The sequence below is a fragment of the Scardinius erythrophthalmus genome (assembly GCF_964197995.2).
Source record: "Scardinius erythrophthalmus genome assembly, chromosome: 18".
NCBI classification, from domain to species: domain Eukaryota; kingdom Metazoa; phylum Chordata; class Actinopteri; order Cypriniformes; family Leuciscidae; genus Scardinius; species Scardinius erythrophthalmus.
Genome location: NC_138238.1, coordinates 3,740,059 through 3,759,969, shown reverse-complemented (window position 1 = coordinate 3,759,969; position 19,911 = coordinate 3,740,059). Strand labels below are relative to the sequence as shown.

Sequence of the window (19,911 nt, the reverse complement as noted above, 5' to 3'; positions counted from 1 at the left end):
GACACAACTGTTGTGCCTCGAGCGAGGTACTTCTGTAAGGGAGACTTTCACAGTAATCATGTACTGTTTTTGTATGTCACTCAGAAAAAAGAAGGGGTTTAAGGGGTTAATCCATTCCCTGATCAACAGTGCTAATTACTTCTGTCTGTCTCGCTCATCTGAATCCATTCGGTTCTCCAGCACTGAGATCAAACCTTCAACATCACGCTACAGGGAATCAGTTCAAGCATTAAACCCTGACAAACAGTGCGAGTATGATCATGATAATCTGGTGCTCTTTTGCAGCTCCTCTGCTGATATAAGGAGGCAATGGCACTCTTTCCACAGAATAACACAATAAGAGTCCTTTTTTTTTATTCTGTCCATGTGAATCAATATACACACTTGTTAATCGGAACTGCATTAGGAAAAACCGAATAACTTCACAGTTGTGTATATACTTTGTGTGTATCACATCAACACCCTGAAAATGCTATTTAAAAAAATGTTTTGATCTAACTTAACATGTGAAAATCAAGTAGGCTAAAGCTTCAGTAACTGTCAGAAATGAACAAAATCTGATTTATAGTGTTTTTTAATACTTAATAAAACAGTCGAGAACATCACGCGGGAATTTTGGCGCATTTCATTATAGCCTAGTTTATTTATTTATGTATTCTCTAGTCTCTAGTTAAAAAGAGAGGCTGTACAGTAAACACGCTCCTTACAGAACTTTTTACAAGCGAACCACATGAAAGACCAGGAGCAAAGTGAAAGAATAAAATAAACTTCAAAGAAAAAAAGTTGTTGTTCCTTCACTTTCAGTCTATAACAGTGGTCTTCACAATTTTTTTCATGAGAGCCACACTGATAGGACAAAGTCAGTAGGAGAGCCAATTTTACTGCAAAGTATCAAAAGTTACATCCAGTCATAAATACCAAGTCTGCGTATCAATCTGTCATCCCTGAACATACAATATGCATTTCAATAAATACAAAAGGGCGGGAAAAAAAAACATTCTTCATGATTTAGGCCTACCAGTCAAATTTGTATGAGACAAGATGATTTCCCTTTATTAAACCCTCATCCACGCCTTCATCCCCTCCAGAATCGACTACTGCAATAGCATCCTGTACGGCATAACATCCAAAACCTTAAATAAACTCCAATACATCCAGAACTCTGCTGCTCGTCTGCTCACCCACACCCGCACCTGTGACCACATCACCCCTGTCCTCAGGAACCTCCACTGGCTCCCGGTCCCACAACGAATTCAATTCAAAATCCTTCTCCTCACACACAAAGCCCTCCATAACCAGGCCCCTTCCTACCTCAGTGACCTGCTCCACCGCCACAACCCATCTCGTAGCCTCCGCTCATCTGATGCCAACCTTCTGACTCTACCCCCCAGGACCAAGCACCGAACCTGGGCTAACAGATCCTTCTCTGTTGCTGCCCCCTCCCTCTGGAACTCTCTCCCCAAACAAATCCGTGACTGCACTGACCTTCCAACATTCAAATCACTGACAAAAACTCACCTTTTTAAAATTGCTTTTAATGTTTAGCTTATAGTAAAGTGTGTTTTTTAGTGCATTTATTTTATTTTATTTTATTTCTATTTGATGTTGTTACTGCTGCTTTTGTGATTTTTTTCTATGTTAAGGGTCTTTGAGTAGCCTACTCAGAAAAGCGCTTTCAAATAAAATGTATTATTATTATTATTATTATTTCCCGCCATGCGAGCCACAAATTAAAGCTTGACGAGCCGCGCAATGAATAACACTTTCTGAATGCTTAAACATTTTGAACATAATTATTCATATGTATGCAGTATAATAGCTACATCTCTGACGTTTATAACAAACCAAACCGTTTGAAAATCGGTAGAAAATTGAGCAAGTTATGGTTATTTAAAAGTACATGCACCATGATACGAGTGAGCGAGCACCCTGTCGTAAGATGGCTGCCGTGTGCGGATGTCGAGCTCCATTGGCCAGCAGCGCGGACGAGACATCTAAGCCGTTTCTCAATACCAAGTACGCAAAGTTCGGACTTGAGTCCTTGGTAGTTCGGACTGACAAGTTCGACTCAGGAGAACGAACTCCCGAGGACGGGAGGACGCGAGTCCGATAATTCTGCAAATGGAACAGCGGCGTACTTGATAACGTCACTCAGCTTGCTCTGGCTACTCCGGTTATCTCTTTATAGGCTACAAATAAAACAAAATATGTTATAAACCACCACTTTGCCTCTTTTCATTTTCATTTAAAAAAAAGATCTTTAACACAATGGCCACACAAATGAGGTTCAGGCAACGCAAGATTATCTTCACTGCATATTTACAACAACACGAAATATAAAGCACAACCCTGACTCTTTTTGTTTTCATTTTAAAAATATGATGAATAAAAAACATTATAATATTGATCATTAAAACGAACATTTAGCAATAAGAGACAGGGTTGTGTCATATATGTATATACCAGTGGCGTAACGAGCCAACACCGGGCCCGTAAGCAGGATTATCAAGGTGGGCCCCCCTACTACGTGACGACGCTACGCGCACCAAAAAAAAAAAAAAAAAACCTGCTGGTGACGGCGCACCATAACACATTGTTACTGTTACTGTCACTGCTATATACACATAGTTCCAAAAAAAGATGCTCACTTACATTATAGCTGCATTTTCCGGGCTTTCCTCTGCGCACGGGCATTCTCAATCGCTTCAGGTGCTTTACTCGCTTCACTCTCTTGCTCCATCTCAATCTCGATCTGCCCATGTGTCATCTTTTTAAAGAAGCTTCCTATTTTTGTTAATTTATTAATTCATTTATCAAATTCCTCTTTTCGTTTTCGTTTTTCGTTTAAAATTTGACGACTCCTTTATATCTGTCTCAAGTTCAACGTTTTTTAGTGTTTTGCACGCAATGGGCATGTTAACCCGGGGATTCCCCAGTCCCAATTAGAAACAAATTACACCAAATTCATCATTGTTCGTTTCAAACATTTATTTAATGATCAGTCAAACGTTGTCGTCATTATGTATTCAAATTCAGTGATGTGTCGTTCGCGAACGATCCGTTCATTGCGTGCGTCACATGACAAATAAACCAAAGACTCGGAAGGTAAATTAAATATTTATGTTCCCTGTAAATTATCGTTGGCTGCATTATAATGATTTCTTCATTCAACATATGATTGAGATTGCGTAGGTGGATGTTTTCGGGGAATTTGGCTGTTAAAAGTATAACATTTAATGCCACTTAAACGAACGAATGACTCAAATAAAGATTCGTTCATTTTGATGAACGAGATCGAACGAGAGAGTCAGTAAAATTATCCGAACTCAAATGCGATCAGACTAAATGTAGTAAAATGCGATAGGGGTACCCAGCTGTCAATCAATATCTTCCAGTAACGCGGGCGGGCCCCTGATTGGTCCGGGCCCGTAAGCAACCGCTTACCCTGCTTACCGATAGTTACGCCTGTGGTATATACAGTGAAGATAATGTAGGAAACATGTAGGCTATTATAATAAAATATTTTATGTTTTAAATATCTAAAATAAAATGGCATAACCTTTTTTGCTAAATGTCAGTTTTAATGATAAATAATGGCCATAATTATAAGTATAAGTATAAGTAGCCTAAAAGGTATAAGAAGCTATACAATAATAAAGCCAACGATTCAGTCAAACATAAGTCAGCTCTCTAGGCTAGGCTACATGGTTAAATAGACTAACGTTAAATAAAGCTATAACTTCACTTTGCCCTCAGCTAAAACGTTTTGCCAGGGAACAAATAATACATTAATGAGACAAATAAAATAAATAAATCGCCTGTTGGATATACACAAGACGATTTAAATCTCATGTTATACCCAGACTGTAAAAGGTTATACCACTAGACTAGAGACATCCGAGCCAACGGCAAGTCAGCAGCAGAAGCCGAGGAAAGGCTGTTCTCTGCGGGGTACGAGCGCCGAGCGTCCGATTGCCTGGTTCTCACAACTCCGAAAACGTCAGATCAAATTTTCAAATAGGTGCTATCTTTATAAATAAACCAAAGATTTGAGCTTTAAACAACTACATTCTCGCCTGAAATACTCTTAAAACTACATTTCGTGACACATTTATAGCAGTATTTTTAAATTACGCGGGGTTTCTCCTCTGCTATTGACGCTTGCTGGTTGGTGGTGTGAGATGCATTCTGGGATACCTGGCTTGTCAAGTCCGCACAAGTCACCTCTTGATGCATCCTCGGTAAAAGGGGCGGATCAAGAACATATCCGGGGATTTGAACTGGACTTGGCTAGATGTGAACTTTGAATTGGCACAGTACTAGGGCAGCCATGAGGGCAGCGACTGATGACGTTTCACAAGTCCACAAGAAGAATATGGCCGTTTCTCAATATGCGTTCTTGTCTGTACTTGCGTTCTTGTGGACTTGTGAAACGTCATCAGTCGCTGCCCAAGTACCGTCCCAATACACAAGTTTGCAATTTGGCAAGAACGGTTAAAAATCCCGGAAGTGTTCTTGACACGCCCATTTTACCGAGGATGCATAGGTTGGTAACTTGAGTGAACTTGACGGCAGAAATATCCCAGCATTCATTTCTGCATTCGAGGAATGAGAGGTCAATACAGCAAGTCGTTTTTCTACAATTTCGTACGCCATTTCATCACTAAATTCACTTCTGAGAACATTTGATGCGAGAAATCAACTGTGTACGTTAGATTTCAAATATTGGCATTTTTCGAAAATGCGCTCAAACGTTTTCGGAAGTGAGAATCTCCAGCGTAGGTAGCTTTATTGTTATGAATATACATAGTGTACAGTTGTAGAGTAATCCCTTGAGCTGAGGGTAGGCTTGGGCGATAAAGCCTGGCTGTTATCGTCAATAATTCTCGTTATGTTTGGGTACTGCAGACGGCGTCTGTGCGGAGGTATTATTGCGCAATACCAGCAAGAACACATCGTCTCAAAGTGTCAGCAGCGTTCTGTGTGCTCGTCACCTTGTGAGTTCATTCTTCCAAGAACAACTAGCAAGAGCGTTCTCCTCAAGAACACAAGTCCGTTCTTTGCATTCTTGGTTTTGAGAAACACCCTATATGATATCTATGGTTACCAACCTATGCATCCTCGGTTTGATGGGCGTGTCAAGAACACTTCCGGGATTTTTAACCGTTCTTGCCAAAATGCAAACTTGTGTATTGGACGGTACTTGGGCAGCGACTGATGACGTTTCACAAGTCCACAAGAACACAAGTACAGACAAGAACGCATATTGAGAAACGGCCATAGTGAATAACAACATCAGTTTCATCTCATAACCATATTGGTCAAAGACAATTATTTAATCTCAGCCGGACTCGCCCTCTGCTGGCAGGAGAAGGCATTGCAACAGATGGGTAACATGGGGAAAAAGGATTTTATCCTGACAATAGATGCCACAAAATCTCATCTCAACACTTTTAATGAATGGCTATATAATATTTTCAATTTTTAAATTTTTATCTGAATATTAACATTTGTGACATTTAGTCAGCTGAAACAAAGTTAAGGATAATTGATCTAATTTTGTGTCTCAGGATAATGGTGATCTATGACACTGTATTGTGTTAAATATAAAAGTTTTTGTGTGTCTATTTGTTAATGAGTGATTTGTGGACAAATCATGTTTTTTTTTATTTGTGGAGTAAAAGTTATAGTTTATATTTTGATGTAAAAAGATAATAAGTGGCATGTTTTTACTTGTGTTATGAAGTCAGGATTTTCAGGGAAAATAGGGGTACAAGGAGGAGGAAGAACAAAAAAATTGCAAAGAGCAGAGTAGTCATTTCTGATCAATTTTGAGCTACTATGATATAGAACATGTTTTTATTCATCAAAAGACAATGACGGAAAAATATGAAATTTGTTTTGAGATTAAAAATGTACTTCTCCCTGAGAACTATATGTTGTTGTTTTTTTATTTTTATTTCCTTTTATCAAGTGCAGTCATACAGTATGTCTTTTTGATGGTACAGTAAGGTGTCACGGGTAAGTCAACAAACAGAATAGCAGTTCATAGATATCTTTCGAGAAGATGTTTTGAACAGCGTGTTTTCTGTTTTTTGGTGTATTGTTTTCTGACTGCTTGATAGTGTATATCATTTTGATCACTTTGTCCATGATTTGAGAGCAGTGTTTGATTCTGAACACAGGTAAAACTGTTTTGAGGTGAAAGTTTCATTTTGCGAGTCAGAGGTTTTGTAAATAGTGCTTGAGATGAGGTTTTCATGCCCTAAGAGCAATAAAAACATAGGAAAAAAATCCTGACTGAGGTTATCATAATTCATGCATGAAAGGGTTAAAAGTCAAACAAAACTCAATCTTTCATAATGCAGTCAGTGATATTAGAGCACATCTTCTGGATTTTGCTCTTGGAAATTGCTGTTGTTATCATCATGTTTATGGCACAGAATCATCCTCCTCTGGAATCCACAAGATTGGCTGTAGTTTGGTTTCTTTTTGTAAATGATTGTCATTATGATGATGAAGATGATGAAGATAAAACAGCCTGTAACTGCAGCGATGACAGCGTTCTTAGATCCAAAACCATTTTCTGTTCCAGGACTCGCCACTGTTGTTAGTATATCTCGCTGTGCATTTATATCTGAAAAGGTGCAATTAAGATAATAGTTTTTAAATCATAAACTCAACTTCATCCTATCAAACATCAGTCAGTCAGATTCTCCACACAAACTTCACAAAACATTTCTGCTGCTGAGAATCTGATCAAACTGAAACAGACAGACCAGATCTAAACATCTCTAAAATCACTCATCAAATAATTCTGACAAGAGACTAAACATCAGTTTTCTGTGTTCCAGAAGTAACTCTATAATCAAATGTTATATATTTCTTACCAGGAGCTTCAGTGACAGGTTCAGGTTCACTGGGCTCTGTGAACAGATTTTAAACCACTGTTAGTAGATTGAAAATACATTTGCAAACATTTATTGAATTATAAACAACAGTATTATATACGGTACCTGTTATGTTCACAGTGAATTCTGTGTATTTCCATCCACTCATTATTTGCACAAAGAATTTAAATTGTCCCGTCATTACTGTAGTTGGACTGAAGCTGCATCTGAAGATGTTTCTCTGTTCACAGTCCTGAGGAAACTCTTCTCTACAGATTGTGAAGTCAGTATATTTCTGAAGGTAATGAAACTTATAGAATGTAATGCAGAATCCAGACTTCTTAGAAGAGACGCTGCAGTTGAGAGTTACTTCTTTCCTCACAGTTCCAGTCACTTCATCACAGCTTACACTGAAGTCATCTGGAAAAAAAAAGTTTATATCATTTAAATACATTAACAAAAAAATAATTTGTCATTTTACATATTAAGAAATTCAATTTAAAGTTGAAATGTGTTGCTTCTGCAATATTACCATCACCAAACAAACGTGCAAAAATATTGACTGCGCCCAAACACTCCTCGTCTAAAACTCTTCATCACCCATGTGACTCTGGGTCATCTACTGCAGTCAATGTTATGCATAATACAGAAAGTAAATACTTGTTTAGAATTCAAGAAGAATGTATTATCTTACCATCAGCAGCTGTAAAAGTCCAAACCAGAATGAACATCAGCACAACATTACGAACACCCATGGCTGAGCTTCTGCAAAAACACATGACAAACATTTAGATCTGAAGTGAACCTGCAGTTGTGCTCCATCTAGGTCAAAAATTTGATTCCTTTTTGGCATACTTGTACATTTGTTACTCATTTTAAAATTCACTGAGTCACGTCATACATCATTCACTGCGTTCACTAGCTGTAACAAAGTCTCTTTCAAGCAAAAGCGGCCATATTTGCAACTCCCCTGGGCATCTTTCTCAGGCATCCAAGACCAAGTCCTATTTATTTGAATAGAGAAATCCTGAAATCTCAAAAACTTGCCAGACATTTAAATAACATATTTCAAATCAGCAACAAACATATGCCATGTCATAAACTGCCCCATAAATGTTGTTTGCTCAAATAGCACCAATAAAGCTTATATTTCATGCTGGACCAGAAGGATGCTGACTGTTTCTATAGCAACTAGAGTGATGACTTCACCAATCTGTGATTGGCTCTTTTATTTATAAGGCGGGGTCATTCCACCATACTGCACTTTTCCCCATTCATAGTAACATTTAAATGCACTGTTGTGTCTTTGATCAGTGAGTACTTTTAAGTGAAAGAGAGATGAGGTGCAAAGGAATGGACCTCAGTGAGGGTAGATGCTATATTTATATTTAACTTTGAGATGTGGGCGTGGCACTCAGAAGGCTGATTGATGTGAGATTGCAGGGGCGGAGCCTAACCCGACTAAATGATTGGAGAAATCCTGCATATGTCACCAGAGAGAAGTCTGAGATGCATGGATTAATGTTCACAATATAAGACCTAAAACATGAGTTTAAAGGAAATATAGGAAAGGTATATATTTTGCTTTTACGATTTGCTTTTACTGAACCCAGTGAGGATATTATATATATATATATATATATATATATATATATATATATATATATATATACACACACGTCACGCATATATATACATACACATTTTACATTTTTTTTAGAGAAAGTGCAAAAGAACAGCATTTATCTGAAATCTAAAGCTTTTGTAACATTAAACACTACCGTTCAAAGGTTTGGGGTCAGTAAGAATTTCAATCTTATTTTTGGGGGAAAGAAATAAAATAAATCAATACTTTTATTAATCGAGGATGAGTTAAACTGTTAAACTTACAGTAAAGACATTTATAATGTTAGAAAATATTCTATTTTAAATAAATGCTGTTCTTTTAAACTTTCTATTCATCAAATAACTGTTTTCAACATTGAAAATAATAATGAAATGTTTCTTGAGCATCAAATCATCATATTAGAATGATTTCTGAAGGATCATGTGACACTGAAGACTGGCGTAATGATGCTGAACATTCAGCTTTGATCACAGGAACACATTACATTTTAAAATATATTAAAATAGAAAACAGTCATTTTAAATTGTCATAATATTTCACAATAATACAGTTTTTTTTGTATTGTTTTTTATCAAATAAATGCAGCCTTGGTGAGCAGAGGAGACTTCTTTTAAAAACATAATAAATCTTACCAATCTAAAACTTTTGACCAGTAGTGTGTATACATATATATATTATATCTTCACTGGGTTCAGTAAAAGCAAATCGTGTAACAACACTCAGTAGACTGCAACCTGTACCGAGACCTAACTGTAACTGTGATAACCATCCTAGTCTGCCATACATTGAATATATTCATTCAATCTATCGAACATTTCATGTAGGCCTCAGGGCGTATCGGGAACTTGGTTTACAAGGTAAAACAATTAATCACCACTACACAACGAAAGACATAGGCCTTTTACATTTCAATTCATAGAAACGCACAGTTTCGATTTAAAGAGGAGATTTGTGAACTATTCGACTTGCTGTTTCTGTCTTCGTCCAGTGAATTTATAAACTTTCACTTTCAGTTTCAAAATTGCTGCAATTCAGTTGCGACATCCCTTACTCATTTTATGTATAATATAAACAACAGAAATTGACCAAAGTGGTCGCTTAAGGGAAGAATATCGCCTTCGTATTCTGCTGGACAACAGAAAAACATCATCGCTTAACGTTAGTTTGCGCTGCTCATGAAACAGGACTAAAACACATCAGCTGAACTCACATTATGCTATGACGAATAGAAAGTTAAAAAGAACAGCATTTATCTGAAATGGAAAGCTTTTGTAACATTAAAAACTACCCTTCAAAAGTCTAGATATGCTTACCTACTCAGCTTCTTAACTTCCTAATTATCATCAGTCGAAATGTTGTATTCGCTGAGTTGGATGCTTTGAGAAAAAGGGATTAACTCTTCTTCTTCTTCTTCAGGTGTTTTTGTGGCGGTTAAGGGATTAACTCTTTAGAATTGAAAATTAAAAAGGGAGAAACTCTCTTGTCGGTTACTTTAGTCTTCTCCGCCATCACAAATAGACCCGACTGACTGAGTCACGCCTTTGTTAACGTCACCGCTTATGTCACAACACGGAGGCGGTGACAAAAACACCGAAGTAAGCAGCAAACACATTTGTAATTCAAACACACATTTTAATTTCTAATAGCTATACAAGCAGGACTTAATCTGCCATGCATGTGCAGTTCGCTGTCTAGATTCGTACTGGTATCCAGTCTTGTTCTGATTTCATATGCTTGTTGCATTTAGCTAAAGACAGCAAACACACAAAACCCCACTACACTTCAGTATAGTGTAATGTAGTCTTATGCACAATCTTTTATACAGTATAATGTTATATATAGGCCTATATCTTATATGTAATATAATATAATCGTAGGCTATTTAATATATACCAATAGGCTATAGTATAGTAGGCCTATAATCTACTACAGTATTATCTGTCACCAAATCCAAATTCACAAGAACACCCTTTAAAGCAGTGGTTCCCAAACCTGTCCTGAAGGACCCCCAACACTGCACATTTTCTTTGTCTCCCTAATCAAACACACCAGATTCAACTCATCAGCTCATTATCACAGGGTTAATGAGCTGATGAGTTGAATCAGGTGTGTTTGATTAGGGAGACAAAGAAAACGTGCAGTGTTGGGGGTCCTTCAGGACAGGTTTGGGAACCACTGCTTTAAAGGACTGTTGATGTGCACTACTGTGGAGGCCACTGGAACTGATGCTAAAAATTTGACAAAATAATTATTATATATAGGCTAATGTAAGATATTTGTAAGATATCACTGAACATTTATTTAACCAGCAAAAGTACATTTCTTTTGTAAAATTTTCATCTCTGTTTTTTTTTGTGTGTTTATTTAAAGTTAGACAAATGTGATATTATTTTAATCTCCCATTTGTTATTTAACAGTTGAGATCGTTCTTTAATGCTTCGCTAAGTAGCAGAAGACACTAGCCGGGTTTAAATCCCAGCTGTGCAGGCGGAGAACACTATAATGTGCCCCTATTAGAAATAATCTATTCTATTATGAATTCTATTGCGAAACCATGAGAAGAATGTCTATAAAGACTGGGAGTCAATGTTTAGAAATTATTCATTATTATTGTTTTGAACTATTCTGTATGGCTGTGTTTGTTGTCAAACTAAAAAATTAGTTTATTTTTAATTATTAAAAAATGCCATTATTTTATATACAAAAAAATTACTAATTGAATGTTATTGAGAAAATATTTTGGTTTGTCTTGTATCATTTTTTTTATTATCAGATAACTTTTTAATCTGTCATATGGTCATGTTACAATGTACCACATATATGCGGCATGTTGTCACATTTCACTTCCATTCTTTTGGGGTAAGTTGAGACATTTTTGTACAATGTATTAATGAAACAAAACCACACAATTGTACTAGACGTGTGAAATTAATGCGGGGAAAAATAAATACCCTGAACCCTATAAGTGGGTTTACACAAACTGAGAAAGTCAAAAAGCGTTAGGTTTTCCCCTGTCTCCCTTCCCATACATTTTTATGGTAAATCTTTCTAAATAGATAGTTCCTGTGGGTTCGCAAAAGTTCTTCTCAAAATTTACTATTTCTTTTATGGAATAGTTTAAATACAGTAGCTCCAACTCATTCCTCAGAATGTGGAAAACTATAGTCCCAAAATCTAACTAAAATACTGTATATGCTTACCATTTAAAAGAATTATATTTCTATCCAACATTTAACAACAGATGTCTAAAGATTTCCCGGAGAATAAGTTTAGTTCACTTGTTTTCCACAAATAAATAAGGCATATTGATCATCTGTGTGTCTCTTCTTCTCGGACTTCACTAGTTTCACTGGTAACTTACCCATCATCACCATGTTCCAGATATTCATCTTTACAGAGAAGTCTTTATTCATCACATAGTTTTTTTTAACAATAAGGAACACTGTACAATACCACAGTACTCACACTCTTACAAAACTGCATGTACAGAATACTTACAATAAAAATAATTTTAAAATATACTGTAAACTATATATGACTATGTATAAGACAAAATCAGTATTGAAGACATCCTTTAAAAGGCAGACCATCTTCTGCGGTGTCTTGAGATGTTCCTGATACGCTCTCGCTGGATTTCTCTGGAAAGTTGCATTAAACAAACCATTAAAATCATAATTCACAATATCAGCCTGCAGACAGTGAGATTCTCCATCACATCACAATATGATTCTTCTGCTGAGAATCTGGTCAAACTGAGTTCTTAACACATGCATATTGATATCTGTGCACTCTGATGTGTTTATATGGAAACCACGATCATATATCAGTTTCCTTCTTAAACTTTAACACTAATGCATGATTTCACAGACAAGGTTTAAGCCTAGTCTCTGACTAAAATGCATGTTTGTCTTAACTTAAAGCAATTTGCACTGATATTTCTTAAAATATATCAGTGGCATTGTTTTTTCTCTCTCCAAAATGCAAACCATTATGTTTTTTTTTCTACGGCATATTTAAAACATTTACTTGAATGTCCTTATTTAACTAAGGCATAATCCTGACTAATCTAAGCCCTGCCTGTGAAACCAGGCCTCAATCATTTACTTGTAGCTGGCAGAGGTGTAGTGGTATAAAAAAGAGGTGGGTAAACTATAAATTCTGGTGGACCACGACGTGGTCACCCAGTAAGGTGGGCCACTGCCTACAGGTGTGTGTATCCTGATGACATCGCAATATAGGCTATCATTTGATGGTACTACCAAGGGTATCACTGGTTGTTCCCTCATCATAGGTCACACAATCACTATTCAATTCATACATTAATCTAAGTTCTTTTTAAAGAGACTCAAGAAGGAATAATATGGTTGAAATCTATCAAGTTTACTAAATGAGAAAACAGAGAGAACAAAAATATTTAAGAGAGATAGAGAGGGAGGCTTATATCCAGGGCTTCCAATGCAATGCACTTGTACATAATGATTAGGGATTTGGGATTATTTTCATAGTCGATTAATCTGTTGAATATTTTCTCGATTAATCGATTAGTTGTTTGGTCTATAATATGTCTGAAAAATGTGGATCAGTGTTTCCCTGTAGAGGGAAAAGTCTTTAACCTGGTGCAGGCTTGATTCCCTCTGAATCTCTTGTACAGTTGGGTTTTGACATGCTCCCTACATTAAACCATGTGAGTCAATATACACTTGTTAATCGGAACTGCATAAGGAAAAGCGGAATAACTTAGAAAAAACGTATATTTGTGTGCATCACATCAACACCCTGAAAATGACCTCTAGAAAACCCCTTTTAAAAAAGTTGACTATTTAAAAAAATTTTTTGATCTAACATGTGAAAGTCAAGTAAAGCATCATAACTGTCAGAAATGAACAAAATCTGATTTAATTGACCTAGTGCTGTTTTGATACTTAATAAAACAGTCGAGAACATCACACAGGAATTTTGTTCATTATAGTTTATTTAGCCTATTTATGTATTCTCTATCTCTAGTTATAAAGAGGGGTTGTACAAAGTAAACACGGTCCTTGCAGAACTTTTTACAAGCGAACCACATACTGTATGAAAGACCAGGAGCAAAGTGAAAGAATAAAAGTTGTTGTTCCTTCACTTTCAGTTTATAACAGTGACTATTTTTTTCATGAGAGCCACACTGCACTCTTAGAAAGAATGTGTCAAAAATGACACAACCTGTGTTAAATTTTAACACATCTGTGGGTGAGCTCCAGGACTACTAGATTTGTGTTAATTTCAACTCATTCACTGTGTTGATTAGTTTAACACACTAAATGTGTCAGAAAGGTTAACATAAAGATGTGTAAAATATGTGTAAAAGATGTGTAAACATGTGTAACATTACCACATTATGTGCTATCCTTGGCTACACACACTGTGTTAAGAAAGGTATCTAAAATCCTAAATCCTAAACAAAATAAGCATTTGACAAAATAAAGTCTGTGGTTGATTATCTTATTTATTATAATGACTGGCATATAAACAATTAAATTCAATCCAGAATAGAACAATACAATTTAAATCAGTCAAAAAGGAAATGTCCAACATAGGATAAAACAGTTATTTTCTCAATCTCATTAGGTAACATGACACACTTCCCCACCTTCAAAATAATTTCACTTATTTCCAAAACATTTTTGGCTTGATGTACATTGGTGGCCAAGTTTAGAAAATATGAAGCATTTAAATGTTTTTGAAAGAAATCTCTTATGCTCACCAACTATTTTATTTGATACAGTAAAAACAGTAAATATTATTACAATGTAAAACAGCTGTTTTCTATTTGAATATATTTAAAAAATATTTTATTCATGTGATCAAAGCTGAATTTTCAGCATCATTACTCCAAGTTTTCAGTGTCACATGATCCTTCAAAAATCACTCTTATACGATGATTTGATGCTCAAGAAACAGTTCTCATTATTATTATCAATGTCTGGACCACCCAAGAGGACGTTTGACTGACATGTAACGCAACCAATCACAGTTCGTTTTGTTCTGCGTCATGTTTAGGGGCGTGATAATATATGATGTTGATGTCCCTACAATAACAGACTGGCTGCATCTGAATAAATAAATTATTCATTCAAGAACGTTAAACAATGGAGCCGCGAACTTCAAATACTTTTGAAAATCCAGTGTTTAGTTGATCCTGGTAAGCGCTCATTGTCACAGTTGTAAGCACAATAGTATTCTTCTTCCACGAGGGGTTTTGGTTTCACGGCATTTGTTTCCAGGCGAACCGATAAAGAACACGACACTCACATCTCCCGAACATCCTGTAGAATTCAACCAATCAGATCGCGACTTTGAAACTCCTGAAGTGTTTCCAGAAAAGTGTGACATATGCATCAGTCCCCTGTTTCCTGGATGCAAATGTGTCCACCAACACAAATGTGCTCAGTTCTTCTTCAGAGAAGATCGCAGTTCCAACACTATATAAAAATATAATAGGGAGAGAGAGAGAAGAGAAAATTACACAAGCATCAAATTGTTTTTAATCTCCATCATACTATAATTCAGAATATATATATATATATATATATATATATATATATATATATATATATATATATATATATATATATATTGTAAGTAACACCCTTTTGTCAGCACATTCAAACATTTCAGTTGAACTGTAAACTAAATTATGCCAGATTAAATTTTAATACTTACATTTCCTTAATTCTCTCCAAAAATGCTGAGATTCGTAGGCTTAACTGCAATCAGGGATTTAGGCTAGCCAATTTCAACTTGTTTGCAGTGAAGGGACAGCTGTTTGAGACAAATACACAGTAAGATACATGATGCAAGAAATCCCCATGTGATGATCTTTTTCTTTCCCTCAGTAGTTAACCTACCTGTGTGCTGATAGGCTATGCTTATTAGGGACCTTCCTGATCAGGTCGGACTCCTTGGCCTAATAATAGATCAAAAGAATGCAAAAATAAAAACTTAAGTTGTTTAGAATGCTTGATTTGATATGAATTAATGATTTAGTGAGTTTTACTGCAATGCTTACCTGAATAAATTAAATCTGGTGAGACTGAACACGGTGGTCGGTGGAAAATGGTCCATCTTCTGATTGGTTCATTTGCTGTGTAATAAATATTAGACATAATGCAAAGGTCACTTATTTTATATAAAGTTAGCACATGTAACGTTATTGTATGCTAACAGTTACCTAGCCTGCACATCACTCAAGAGCACTTATGACATATTGCTAATCATTTCAGTAAACTTTCAAATCCACTACTACGATTACATTTTATACGTAACGTTAATCAAATTAATAAAGAGTAGACGATTTTAAAAACACCCTTACAGATAACATTTTGTGTATTGTAAATCGAGTAACGTTAGCACTGTAAGTTACAATCTAGGTGCGGTCACGTTTAGCTACGTTACCATTGCTTGGCGAAATTTTGCGTGTAAAATCCATTAATAAAGGTCTCTTCATTATCTGGAATTTCGTGTGAAAGTGGAAAAAAATTATGCCGATTTTGAATCGGGGTTTCCACGCAAATTCGCAGCATTGATCAACATAAAGCTGCTTGGTTTAGCCGTGCTTCACCTAACTTTAACGTTAGCTGCTGAGTTACACTATTGACAATAGTCGAGTTTTTTGCCCGCAAAATCTCGTCGTAACCTAGCTTTTAAGCCAGTATTAAAATAACAGTAGCAGGAAATATTGTTTTGAAAATGAACATGAGTAAAAAAATAATAATTCAAGTACAGCTTACCTCATGACCTTGAGCATCACCGGCGTAATTCGGCGCGAATCATCTCCTCCCTGGTAAAGAGGTGGTTTTCACGAACAGTTTTGACGCGAGGGGTAGTCGATAACGAAGTGATAAGGTACATGTTTTATTTTCAACAATATAGTAAAAACAAAATAGTTGCTGTTGTTAACAGACTTTTATCTACTAACGTTAACGTTACTGAACTGCAACTGACTGGAACTGGATTATGTTCACTCAAAACTAGTCACCTTATTGGTTGGTTCAGTTTGACTAGCTAATTTAAATAACGGTCGCGTTATAAAAATTAACACATTAAAATGTGTAAGCACATCAGTCTACTCATATTGTGTTAAATGCTTTGAGTAAATACCCAAGTTGTGTAAACTTTAAACTACACATGGATATGTGTAAAATAGATTATTTTTTTATACACAGTTTTAGTTAATATTGACACAAAATGTGTAAATTAGAGTGTTACACATAATTTGTGTAATTTTTCTACACATTCCTTCTAAGAGTGTGATAGGACAACACTGTAAAAACTAAAGGAGCCTCAAATATCCTGTCGGATACTCAAGGAACTTAAAAATGTAATTTAAGTGCCTCAAAGCTCTTTCTCCTATAGTAGGGTTACTGGAGGAGCATTGCCAATATTTGAGGTTCTTGCTGGAACTTATGGGATCCTTTAAGCACTTTGTATTTAGTTCAGAGGTTCTGGAGTCACCTTTTCATTACCACGAGACCTCGAAGTGCTTTGGGGGAAAATAGAGGAACCTGAATGCGATAGAAGGGTTATTGGAAGATCTTTTAACATTTAAGTGGTTCCTGGAAGATCTCTTATGTTAAAGCCAGCATCTGGAGGAACCCAGTGGTTCAGTGAGGCCAGAATGATATTATTATTATCCTATTATTACAGATTGATTTAAAGTTAGTCATTCAATTCAACATATTCTGCACAAATGTGTCTTCAAATTGCTGATATAACTTACAGCCTAACTAATTTAGCTGATTCCTGCTGTCGTCATTGGCGTTTGTTATGAATAACAAAAGCAGGTTAATATAGTTTGGTCTGTTTTTGTTTAGCCTAACTTTACTTACTACAGGTGCCCTCATTCTCTCAGATATCATTTTGAATCCATTTAGTGGTCAATAAATACTATGTTGTGAATAATCAGCTTTGTTATTTTGTTTCCCCAGAACAACCAGTAACTTACAATGTTTCAGTGGCAACATTGAATTACAGTAAGTACCTGCACCACATGCAAGTACTTTATTACTATGAACTCTGTGTGCAATTGTATTGTTTGACTGTGTACTTGTTTTTTAATCAGTTATTCTCTGAAAATCGTCTTCCCTCATGCTCTCAAATCTCATTCATGTTACATTCATGTAATAACACAGGTTTGGAGCCAATAATGCTATGCATTTTTTATAGGCTATAGTACCTTAATCATATGCATTTGAATATAAGACATTTGAACCCTGAATTATAACTTTGGTCTTTTTCGACAAAAAAAGGAAAAAGCTATTAAATGGCTTCATAAGACTTACAACACAACCCATAACACATGAGTTGTGAATTCATTGATTATTTTTAGGATCTTTTCTGGGACATTTTTGGATCTTAACCATTTTTATATAAATTGTTGCATTGAGTTGAACTAGACAAGTGTACATAAGAATGGTTTCATGAATGATTTACACAATTTTTTTCTGCTTGTGTTTCATGCAGTGAAATTGAATGGTGACAGGGGTTGCATTATGCCTGAGATCTGCTTTTGGGTTCCACAGACAGAAAGTCAAACAGGTTTGGAACGTCACAAGGCTGAGGAAATTATTTAAATTTCACAACAATCACTTTAATAACCTTACTAACAGTAAATTTTGTATTTTGCAGGGATCTCGGTAAGCTGAAATACAAGTTTGAAGAAGAATAAAAATCCTCCTGTAGACCTGAAAATCATTGAAGTGCCTGGACCATCCACCAGAAAAGAGGAAAATGAAGCTGATGCACCTTTTCACTTTTCTAACTCGTTAAGTACCTCACATGTCCCTTGTGAAGATTTTATAATTGATTGCATTTTATGTTGCAGTGAGTAAAGGTGTGTCACATTTGTGAATTTCGTGAAATTACACTGGCAAAAAGGTCCATTGACCATTGTCAGCAGTGTAGCAATGTAATGTATGAAGCACCACACTAAATTGCTGATCGTGTGGATTCTTATTGAAATGACTGAATTCACCAGTGAACATTCACAGAACAACAGATCATTTTACTGCACCTTAACTCTGTTCAAATGGAAAATGTTTTCTGCTTGTTGTGACATAAGGAATACTGTTTCCGGGTCGAAGCCTCTACTCTACTTCCTTTATCTTGTTTCTAGATATTGAGAATATACTCAACCATTTATGGGAACTGTTGATTCAAGTCACATTTAAGCTTTTCAAAAGCCATAGTGTACATTACAGTCTCCAGTCTCACGGCATCCCAGACTTCAACATTTTATGATTCAAAATAGCTGAATAACTAACCATCTGAGATTTCGGAATAGAGATAAAGGTTAGGATCATAATTTTCAGGAATATTACAGAACAATGAGTGCATATTAGCACTGTTTGTTGTTTGTTTTGGCATCTGAGAGAGCTTTTGGACTTGGAAACAGTAGCGTCAGACTTAAGCGAACTGAAACATGTTTTAAAATTAAGTGAAGATGGACATTTTTAATTAGTCAATTTTAATTTTTTACATTGATTTATTACATGGAACATGTGTTTTCTATGCATTTTGTTGAGATGTCTTTTCTTGTGTAGCCTATTGTATACACATGGTTGATTATTCATGTTACTTATGTATTATACAATTTTTTTTGTGTGTATTCATTGATATTAATCTATTACTAGCTTTTTTCCCCCAAGTGCATTGAAGTGTTAAAATGGATCTAAAATATGTAATAAACAATTCTTATTTTGTATTTGGTTCAGTTTGTTTATTATAATAGAAGTTTATGGTAACCGTAGTAACAACATGAAATTAATTTAATACAAATAATAAAAAATAAAAAAAAATTGAAATTTGGTTCCTGGAGGCACCCACAGTGGTTCCACACAGTGCTTCATATAAGAGTTCCTCAGGAAACCTGTGTGGTTCCTCAGAGAACCGGCCCTTTTTAAAGGGTGCCTAGAGGATCTACAGATGGTTCCGCCGGTGTGGCGAAGTGAAGAACCCCAAAAGGTTCCTCCAGGCACCTTTAATTTTTACAGTGAAAGTCAGTATAGGAGAGCCAATTTTACAGCAAAGTATCAAACGTTACATCCAGTCATAAACGGGCGTAGCACCAAATGTTGGGCCCTGGTCACAGAACCAAGAGGTAGGCCCCTCACAACAGCCATATAGATCAATATATCTTTGTGGGGCCCCTCCTTCGCCAAGGGCCCCTGTTACTCAGTTATTACCCCCTGTCTGATGCCCCTCATAAATACCATGTCTGCTTATCAATCTGTCATCCCTGAACATACAATATGCATTGCAATAAATACATAAGGGCGGGTGGGAAACATTCTTCATGATTTAGGCCTATACCAGTCAAATTTGTATCTGAGACAAGAAATTTCCCTTCTTGACAAA

The 19,911-nt window shown here is 35.9% G+C and overlaps 1 protein-coding gene across 2 annotated transcripts; it reads right to left on the bottom strand.

Moving 5' to 3' along the window:
- Window positions 1–5,319: 5,319 nt before the first annotated feature.
- LOC308706647 (uncharacterized protein) lies at window positions 5,320–10,516 on the bottom strand. 2 transcript variants are annotated; one of them, XM_081392417.1, is made up of 5 exons: window positions 9,831–10,516; window positions 7,585–7,655; window positions 7,017–7,310; window positions 6,891–6,926; window positions 5,320–6,637 (listed from the first exon to the last, which is right to left on the bottom strand). In XM_081392417.1, the coding sequence occupies exons 2-5, from the start codon at window positions 7,643–7,645 to the stop codon at window positions 6,378–6,380; spliced, it is 651 nt and encodes a 216-aa protein (XP_081248543.1). In that variant the 5' UTR covers window positions 7,646–7,655; window positions 9,831–10,516; the 3' UTR covers window positions 5,320–6,377. The 2 variants fall into 2 exon arrangements, with proteins under 2 accessions (XP_081248543.1, XP_081248544.1); XM_081392418.1 differs by having other exon boundaries at window positions 5,326–6,637; window positions 9,835–10,049.
- Between the last annotated feature and the right edge of the window lie 9,395 nt (window positions 10,517–19,911).